Here is a 10,503-nt window from a genome sequence, read left to right on the forward strand (position 1 = left end):
CTATCTAAGGATGGTACTATAGAACGCCACCTCAAGGTAGGCCTAGTGGCGCCATCTCTTGGTCAGGCCGGAAACTTATCAATCCACCCTCGTATAAGTAGTTTTTTGTTCTATTTCGAAAAATGCAATGTTCTAAGCGTGCCTAAATTCGTATTGAAAATATAAATAAAATATTGCTTTTTTATGAATAATTTTATGCACCAAAAGTAGAGCATGAAAGTAATTCGCAAATCAAATTTAGATTTTCAAACTAACTCTTTTCCAGCTCAATGTAATTCTCTAATGTTACTGTTATGGTCATTTTTTATAGTCTGAAACATTTAAATCGATTATGTACTTTCGTAATTGTCATTAAAAATGTAGTTATTTGACAGAAAAACTGATCATAAATGGAATGAATGAGACTGTAGATCCTTGTGAGGATTTCTATGTATTCGTTTGTGGATCATGGCTAATCAATTATCCGGTTCTTGCAGACCAATTGAAATGGAAGTTGGACGTAATGGTTAAAAGCAAAATCTAAACTTTTCTGAGAAGTGCAAGTTATGTTGCCTCGAGATATGTTTCTAATACTCCTATACCATCAAATTGACTTAAAATTAATTTCAGGGGCTGATCAAATGCCAGTTTGTAAATCAGATCCAGAGATAGCAATTTAGAAAATGTAATTTCTAAAAAAATTAGAATAAGAATTCTGGCTGAAAATTTCGCTTTTACATTTATTTCTGATACAGTTATATCCTCAACGAGTCTCTAATTTATTTCAGTTGTTGATCAAACCAAATTTTGAGATGATATCTGATGTCCAGATAAAATATTTTCTAAAATAAAAAGGCTCCCTAAAAACTTTATTAATTAAAGTTCGGACAAGTTATATTGCTTCGAGATATCTTTTTGATACGCCTTTACCGGCAAAATGACTCAGAAATCATTTTAGGCTGATCAATCCTCAGTCTTGGGTTCAGGTCCAGAAATAGCGATTTTTAAAAAATTTTGATTGAAATGCACCAGCTGCAATGTACTAATTCCATCTGCATTTCCTGATGTGTATTTAGTCTAGGATCGATCTGTGAAAAAAAGCAATGGAAATCAATTATTGAATTCAGAAATAATGTGTTACTTATTAAAATTATTAATAAGTAATTATTGTTAAATTATTAATACGTAATTATTTTTTAAATTATTACTGTCGACACTGTCAGTAATAAACATACCAAACCATAAATCATTTTTTTGATAAAGAATAATCAATGGAAAGTATAATAAACATGCCGGGCCGATTTGGCATTATTTCGAGGTTATGTTCAGATTCACCTTTTACCCTAATCGCTGAAAGTAAATTTAGGTAATGTCAATTTAAAGTTTTAGTACCAAAAAAAATCGACATTTACTTCTTAGTCCACGTGTCTCATTTCATTATTAATTAAACACTTCTATTATTTGAAATTACTATATTTGATACTTGTATACATTTTAAGTTTTGAACTCAACCATGGAGACTGTGATAAACGTGATCTAAAGATGCACGGACTTGACTGAATGACCGATCCAAATGCAACTTTATCGCCGCGAAATTTGAAAATGCCCCTGTATAATAGCGTCTCGCCTACTATTGTGCAATTCGGGTAGCATTCAAGTTCTCAATACATGTAAGCCCAAGCGTTTCCGCCCGGTATATACTTCTTAACATTCTTTTTAGAGGTTGTATGAAAACCACAAGGACTGATGACAGTGTCCCGTTGAATTTGGAAAAGAAGTGGTTCACTGCCTGCATGGATGAATGTAAATTAAACAATGTCTTCTAAGTTTTAACTGCAGAAAAAATTAGGATTCAAAGTTTATTCAAACATCACACGTGTCTTCTTATTCACTTCTTTTTCCCTTTTTTAAAGAATTTCCGTTTTCTTTCCTATTTTCAAGAAACTTCTCCTGTTTTCTTTTTCGTTTAAGTGAGGACTGAAATAATTGACCCCAATAAGAAAATCCAATTATGTGTTTTGGTTGACAGTAATTTCTTTTTTTTACATTTTTTTAAAGTCTATTATACTATTTTTCTTTCTGAATTATTATATTTGGTGTGAAAATTCGACTATTTGGTTAAAAGGTCAAAATTTCAATTAAATATTCGTCCCTTCTTCTTTAAAGTTCAACTATACAGTTTTAAATGCGACCGTCTAGTTTAAAATTATTTTTCTAAGTTGAAAATGTAATTACTGTATGGAAGATTCAAACATTTGGTCGAAAATTAAGCTGTTTTGTTAAACAATTGTATTTTTGGATAACTTGTTTTGTAAGATATTTTGTGAAAGTTAATCTTCTTTGGTTGTAAGATCAAATTCTGATGCGTGATATTGTTTGCGATTTCTAAAAATATTTTTTTCGATCCACTTTGGTGCTTATGTCATAAGCAAAAATGAAATGTAAAATAAAATTTTTATATCTTAAATCTGAATCTGAGTAAGGAAAATAAAGAAATGAAAAAATATAAATTTAAAATTCTAATTTTAATTTTGTAGCTTGTGCTTAGTCCAGATATTTTTAGAATGTTTTCAATAATCTGTTAAATAAATAACTGAAAATGCAGCGAACAACTTCCGAAACCTATTCGATAAAAAACAGTAACATTTTCTATAACATTATAAAAATATAAACTAAGTGAAAAGGACTACCTGTTTCGTCTTAAGATCGTGGAGATAGATATAATATGACTCCGTTGCAAAACGCCCATCTGAGTTGTAGATGGAGCCACGGAACGGCATTTTAAATTACACATTTACAACGGAGTATCCTTTGCTCCCGCTGCTCCACGTACTTTTTCCAACTTGATAGGAAACTTCTCCAACCAACTAAATTCTAATGCCTACAGCAGCGTAGCCAGTAATTTTTTGGGGAGAGGTGGCTTCGGTTTTATTTTTCCAACTTACAGCTTACTCTACACTCTACAGAGTATCCTCATAGTATCAACATAGTATCCCTTCCGTATCATGCAACAAAAACTCGAAAAAAATTGCAAGATCAACTTCTAAATCGGTGAAATTTGGATTTTAGGATAAAATTTCCATTAGAAGGTCACTGAGTAATCGCAAAAGTTTTTGCTTGCAACGGTAAAAAGTTAAAAAAACAAAATATTAGTGTGACGGCTTGCGTATTACCGTCGATTAAACTCGTTGATTTTATAATCTCAGTCGATAAAGAAGAAACTTTATTTATCGTAAGATACAAGTTAAGTTAAGTTAATTTAAATTCGTATAAAAAATTAATAATTTTTTTATGAAATTGCTTATCAAGGTAATTTAGAATGTTAGTATAAACTCTTCAATATTCTCTCTCTCTCTCTTCTTCTTTAATTTTAGGATAAAATAATTTGCTTCATATACCTAATAAGATAAAATAGTATACATGAAAATGTAGCCTTATTAAAAGTCACGTACGCTGGGCCTACGTGGTCAGCTTGATACGTTACGGCATTCGTTAGCGAGCTCCTATTGGTCAGGCTCAACGTCAGGGGGTTGCACTTGACTCCCCTACTCTAATGCTACCCTTGCACATAATCCAAAAATGCAAGGTTATAAATATATGTGACTCGGGGAGGAACGGCAGATATCTTTCAATCGTTGATATTCATTGAACCCGCGTCACTCGAGATCTTAAATAGTTAAATATTATAATTTAGAAAGTAGAATCTTAAATGTATAAGTTCCGCGTAACTTAGTGTAGTCGTCGAATCTAATTTATATCTAACATTAAGTGAAGTTAGATATAGAATTTAATAATAATAATAATAATAATAATTAAAAAGTTTATATTAACTGTTGTGTGTGTGTCCCATGGATTAATGTGTAAAGTTTAATGAATAAAGTTATTAATTTAAAATGATCTATTTAATTGGTGAGATTCTTCATTTCATCGCCTGTGATTAATATAAAGATTCAAATAACCGTGGTAGTTGATTTTCAAATCATCGCCAGTCAGCAGCGAATCTTAAGACTAGAAAAGGAATCCACCAATCAAAGAATAATTTTTTATATTATTCGGTGGATCCGAAAGGTAGGCCGTTTGAAGTGTAGCCGTCAACAGGCGTTATACGTCTTATTCTTTTTTAACTTTTTACCGTTATAAACTGCTGTTTGTTTTTAGTTTTTTTTTCACATGATACGGAAGGGATACTATGAGGGTACTCTGTAGAGTATCCTTTCCGTTCACTCCGTTAGCTAGGGCTAACAGATGAGGGTCCAATAAATACCTAAGGCTTTCTAGGAGAGAAGAAAGTCAAAAGTATTTATCATGTAAATTTATACATTTGTATTTATTTATTTTTATGTATTTGTGCGATAAAAAATTATGCATAAAATAGTGTGTGCGGCATCCCAATGCACAATATTGTACGTCGCGTTGCCTCACACAACTTTTAATTCTTAATTTTTTAACACATGAATCAATACAGATAAATAAATATAAATGTGTAAAAAGATAAAAAGGGTGTTGAGGTATATGCAAATTTGCGGATAAATGTAAAAAAGAATGCAAATGAACTCTTCTTCCGATGTAAGAACCCCCGTTTTATGATATTCCTAGGACTGAAGCAGAAGGTACGATGCGCTAGCACATTCACAACGGAATTTGACTATTTTTTTTTTGCCATAATTTTTTTGTTTTTCGCCCTTTTTCGGTCCCAATGGTGATTTGTAAGCTCTTGTACTTTTCTCAAAAAAACCGACTTTTGAGTGGAGGTGCTGTTCACCAGCAGCTTCACTATAGAAAATTTAAAGAATAAACAAAAATCAAGCGCGCCAGAATTTTTACCTATTTTGGTTTCCTAAAAACTGTAAAAAATAATTTTCATAAAACCACCCGTATTTTCTAAAAACTACCTTTAAAATAAAGTATGTACTCAAACTCAATGTAAGCATCAGAATTTCGTGCTTTTTTAGGCTCTTCTTTGGCACCAATCCCGATTTTCCGGCTCTCTTATTTTTCTCAAGAAATCGAACTTTTTGGTGAAGGTGCTGGCCGCCAGCACCTTTAATACAGGAGATTTTAAAAGTTCGATAAATTAACAGCACCCGAATTTTAAGTTTTTTTTCCACTTAAAAATTGCAAAAATTAATTTTTTAAAAACAACCCCTATCTCCTAAAGACTACCCATAAAATAAAATATGCACTCAAAGTAAATGTAAGCATATCACAATTTTGGGCTTTTGTGGGCTCTTCTTGGGCACCAATGCCAACTCTTAGGCTCTTTTATTTTTGATAAAAAAATTGATTTGAGGTGGGGGTAAGTACTGCCTGCCAGCACCTTCACTGCAAAAAATTTGAAAGATAAAGAGAATGTGGTTTTTTTTTTATTTGAAATATTATTTATGGTTTTGATTGATAGAAGATTACTCTTGGATCATTATATGTGATAAGGGTAGTTTGTGTGAATTGCGGGATATCACTGTAAGGGTGGATATATCTACTAAGGACTTGGCAAGGTGTTTGGTGATTATTTTTAATTTGAAATATTTGTTACCGTTTTAATTGATGGAAACAAACAGGGATTGTTTCTTGAAAATTAATTGTTGCACTTTTTGAGAGCCCAAAAAAGCCTAAAATTCTGGCGCGGTTGATTTTTCTATTTTGCAGATTTTTTGAAGTGGAGGGGCTGGCGGGCAACACCTTCGCCCCAAAAGTCAGTTTTTTTAGAAAAATAAACAAGCTCAAAAACCGACATCGGTGCCCAAGAAGAGCAGTTCTTAGGAGATAGAGGTTGTTTTTTGAACATTAATTTTTGCATTTTTGAAGAGCTCAGCAAAAGCCTAAAATTCGGGTGCTGTTGATTTTTTGAATTTTTGAAATTGTCTGTAGTGGAGGTGCTGGCGGCCAGCACCTTCATCCAAAACTTCTGTTTAAAAAAATAAAATAAAAGAGCCCGAAAATCTGAATTGGAGCCAAAGAAGAGCCCAAAAATGCCCAAAATTCTGGCACGGTTGATTTTGTTATTTCTTTTAATTTTCTGTAGTGGAGGTGCTGGCGGACAGTACCTCCAATCAAAAGTCGGCTTTTGAGAAAACTACAAGAGCCTAAAAATTGGTACCGGTGCCGAAAAAAATCCCTAAATTATAGCATAAAGAAAACGTTCAATTTCCATACAGAATCGTCAATATTAGGTAAATGGAGTAGAAACTTAAAATTTCTCTTTGAAATTAGCTACGAAATACAAATGAATAATTCTTTTTTATTGTGACCCCCATAAATCCGTTTTATAGGGTCCTGTGTTTTTTTAACAATTTCTTTGTAATGCATAGAACAATACCCTCTACTGATAACTAGATATTTACATAAATTGTTTAAGCGACTATTTACTGTTTTTTAGCTATTTGTTCTTCGGATTGAGTTGGATAGTTGCGTTTTTTCAGAAATTTTTGACTTATTTTAAACTTGTCAGTTACATTGAAGCTATAATCAGTTCAATTTTTCTGCAATAATTTCCGAAGCAACCTATCGTTATTTAAAATTCTGATAATATTCTCTGAGAATAATTCTGAAATGCTGTTGTTTTTCTTCTATGGTTTTCCACTTTTGCAGTTCTTTCTGAAAGTCTCAACTTTTTGTCTACTTTTTAATTTGTTTTTGGTAATAATTAATTAATTTAAACAAACCTAATTATTTAAACAATTTATTATTGTTTATTACTATCTTCTCCTATACTAATTCTAAATATTTGCAGTTTTTTTCTAAAACTTGCCAATTTTTGTTATAGTAAATGCAATTTAAGCAAGTTGACAAACGTGAATGTTCAAACAATATATTAGGGTTTTCAACTATCATCTATTTGATTATTGCCAGCAGAGAAGTAACTGATGTTTTCATTGGAGCCCATTTTTTGTTCCAAAGGAGCTGCAACAAAAATGATCCCCGCTTGGTGAAAAGGAACCCAAAACGATAAGTTAGCTATAAATGATACCACACTTGGGGTTATAAAATATCTCAATCGTAATTCAGCCTATTTCTAAAGAACTCATATTTCTCTTTGTCAACTTCGAGATTTTGTTTAATTAGTAACATAAGTTTTATCTTAAAGCACACATGTAATCGAACTCTGAACAACATAACTTAATGGAAATAATTAAAATACAAAATAATATTGCAATTAAAATATATATAATGACTTCATATATGTCATTTGCAGGTTATGTAGCAAAGTTGTGAACATAAAGGCATATTCATCTGCAAGAAACTTTTCATCTCAAATCATCGGTCGATAACTGTGGAAAAATGTTCCAGCGCTGGCCTGGTCCAGATCATACCACTGGTTTCCAACCCTGGCGCTGACAAGACGGTTTGGCCTGGGCCTGGCCAAAAGGGTAAAGTTTTTTCTAGCTAGCCCCAGACAAGACCGTCTGGTCAGGCGCCAGGAAGAGACTGGTCAGCAGTTAGACAGGGACTGGTCAATCGCTAGTTATGAGCCCCGATTAAAACATAAAATTGAAACCGGTTTATTAGATTAATTTTAATCAGGTGTAGTCTTTGAATCCGATTTATTCATTTTTTTACTTTTTTTTGAAGCCAATCATGTGAATAGATCCCATTTGAATCTAATTATCTCTTTAAAGAAGGGCTTAATACAATGTTTTTATTGTAAAATTAGAAGGGTAGGGATGGAGTTTACTGTTGCTACCAAATTTATTTTCTTCTCTATCATCTTTTTATTGGTAAATGTTAAAATTAATATAATATTAATCACGTTGATTGTTACAGAAAAGATAAGTTACGATGTTAAACTTCCTTAGTCTTATCTGCTACTTGGTTTTCCTTAATTTTACTCAAAGCTCGAAACCCTTCCCAGTCGAATTGTACTTGGAGAATAAAATGGATGAAATAAAGTCTAAAGCTTACAATAATCTAAAAGGCTTCGACCCCAAAATATGTTTACATGTATCTTTAAAAAGGTTTCAAATAAAATTTGAGTGAAAGGGTAAATTTTGGTTCATTACTTAAAAAGAAAAATATATTTGTTACCGTAAGATTACATATCGGGCAATGTATTATCGTTTTATTCAACTCAAACTGTTTGGAAACAAATTAAATTATGAATTGGTACTAAACGAAATAATTATATAATATTGAAGAAACTGAAGTTAAATTTTGTTGCATATAAAATTTTCCGCTGTTAAAGTTTACATGATATTTGACGAAAGTTTATCCTACGATGGAATAAAAGCTGTCGTCTGCTACGACATTCTTAACAGAAATGGGAAAACGGCGAAGTATGAGTGATTTCGAATTCTAAATCAGGATACCAGATTTAAAAGAACACAGAAAAAACAAAAGTTAAAATTTTTTGCCGATTTTAGACTTGCAACAGTTAAAGATTAAACATATTACGGCGAAAGTTTCACCCAGGTTAGGAGAATAATTTTGATCTCGTCTACTACGTCACGCTGGAGCGAGCAAATTTCGCTAAAACATGTAGAATAAGCAACAGAAAAAAGAAAAAGAATTGTTCTTTCTGATTTAGTATCTCCTTCGAAACAAATTACACTATTGTAGACGAATTAGAACTTATTTAAGGGCATGTGATATTTACAGTTTCCCCGGCTTTTTTTCCACAAAAAAGAACATTTTTAAAAACTGAATTCGGAGATGCTATAAAATATCATAACGGACGTCGCCAGACTCCTTTTTGAGGGATAATAACAAAAAAATTTATTGTGCTAAATAAAAATTTTATGCATTATTTTGAGGTTACGTCGTCTTTCATCTCTGCCTTTCCGATAATCTGGAAATTATTTATGAAATAAACTTTTTTGATGGCTGCAAACAAGGTTAGTTCCAGGAGATTAGTTACAATGTTTATTTGTAAGTGCAAAGTTTTCGTTAAAAAATATTGTGTAGTTTGTAAGTAACGCTCGGGTGAATTGTAACACACATAACCTCGAAATATACACGCACGTTGTTAGCAATATCAACAAAATTTTGATAAAAAAAAACACACAAAAAAAGTGTGCGGGGACGTCCGTTAGCATGTTGGTTATCATTTCACAGATTTTAAAGGCAAAATATTTCTTATCCTAGGAAAAAAGCCGGGGGGATCTAACACTGAAAAAATCGATACTATTTCCTAAGCGCTATGCAAATTAATCACATTTTGCTAAATTAAAACTTTTTTTAAGTAACCTACAAAAAAGTGTGCGGGGACGTCCATTAGCATGTTCGCTATCATTTTTCAAATTTTTAAGACAAAACATTTATTATTCTAGAAAAAAGCCGGGGGAACCTAAAACTGGTCAAATCGACAATTTTCTAAGTATCACATGCCCTTAATACCATTTAGCAAAAAGCGCAAAAAACAACTGACAGATGCGAATCGCCATTACTCTCCAATTTAATTAAGTTAAACGACGATAGATAGCGCCAGTGTCGCGATTCTCGCTACATCTCGAATGAAAATGGAGCGATTATATGGCGACCCAGTGAGCACAAAATTTGTCGACCTCTTTGCGACATAGTTACGACATATTTACGACATCCTATGTCCATGTCGTTGCGATGTCTCTGGGATATCGTATAGACATCGTCAGATCATACGACTTATTTACGGTATCGTTAAGACACATTAACGACATGGACATAGGGTGTCGTAAAGTTGTCGTAAAGATGTCGTAACGGTGTCCTAAAGACGTCGCCAAACTTTGTGCCCACTGGAGAAAGATTATCCTGGCAAAGTGAAAAATCGGAAATTATCTTCGATTGATGTAAAGTTTATCCGACAAGGTTAATTTTTTTGCGATGAATCTTTCACCTGAAATCGACGTAAACTTTATCTTTCATTTTTTCTGTGACGGGTTGAATTTGAAGATGAAGTAATAAAAGAAAATTCGAAAGAACTTAAGATAAGGCCGCACTTTGAGAAATATTAAAGATCATATTTAAATTAACTAAAATCTCGTAGCAAAATGAATTTTACAGTATGTTTTTACAGATCAATAATAACAAAAAGACACGAAATTTCGTACGTACAAATTCTTTGCGGAATGTTTGATCGTTGAAAACCATATTTAAGTTTATTAACTTTTTCCTCGATCTAAGTCCAAAGTGGACTTATTTTTTCAAAGATAGTATAATTTAAAATAATAATGAATTATTTAAACAATTCTGTTTTATTATTGTTTGAAACTAAGTGATAATTTAGAGGAAAAAAACTGCAACTTTCTAAATCTATTCCAAGTGAAAATTACTAAAAACAATAATAAATTCTTTAAACCAGTTATTTTAACGTCTAGTTCACACTAGAAAGTAATATTTATGCATTAGAAACATTTTGTTTTAAAAAACCGCAAAAGAATGACAATTGGAACCAGAAACTTACAAAGCCCGATTTTCTTGAAAGTCTTGAAAATCAGTATTAAGCCCATAGACATACGAGGGTAGTTCAATAAGTCCTTAGAATGAAGTATAAAAACAAGTTTTTTTGGGTAAATTTTTTTTTATTTTTCAACATAATCTCCTTGGAGCTCTATA

At 32.1% G+C, this 10,503-nt stretch overlaps 1 protein-coding gene across 1 annotated transcript in view; it reads left to right on the forward strand.

Annotated features, from left to right (window-relative positions):
- The first annotated feature begins 447 nt into the window (after positions 1-447).
- The window catches only part of LOC117183020 (neprilysin-3-like), a 25,061-nt gene continuing 15,005 nt past the window's right edge, over positions 448-10,503 (forward strand). Inside the window, exon 1 of the mRNA XM_033376164.1 lies at positions 448-499. Within this exon, the coding sequence (XP_033232055.1) occupies positions 448-499 (52 nt within the window). The remainder of the gene's footprint in view (positions 500-10,503) is intronic.

Source organism: Belonocnema kinseyi, chromosome 2 (assembly GCF_010883055.1).
Source record: "Belonocnema kinseyi isolate 2016_QV_RU_SX_M_011 chromosome 2, B_treatae_v1, whole genome shotgun sequence".
NCBI classification, from domain to species: domain Eukaryota; kingdom Metazoa; phylum Arthropoda; class Insecta; order Hymenoptera; family Cynipidae; genus Belonocnema; species Belonocnema kinseyi.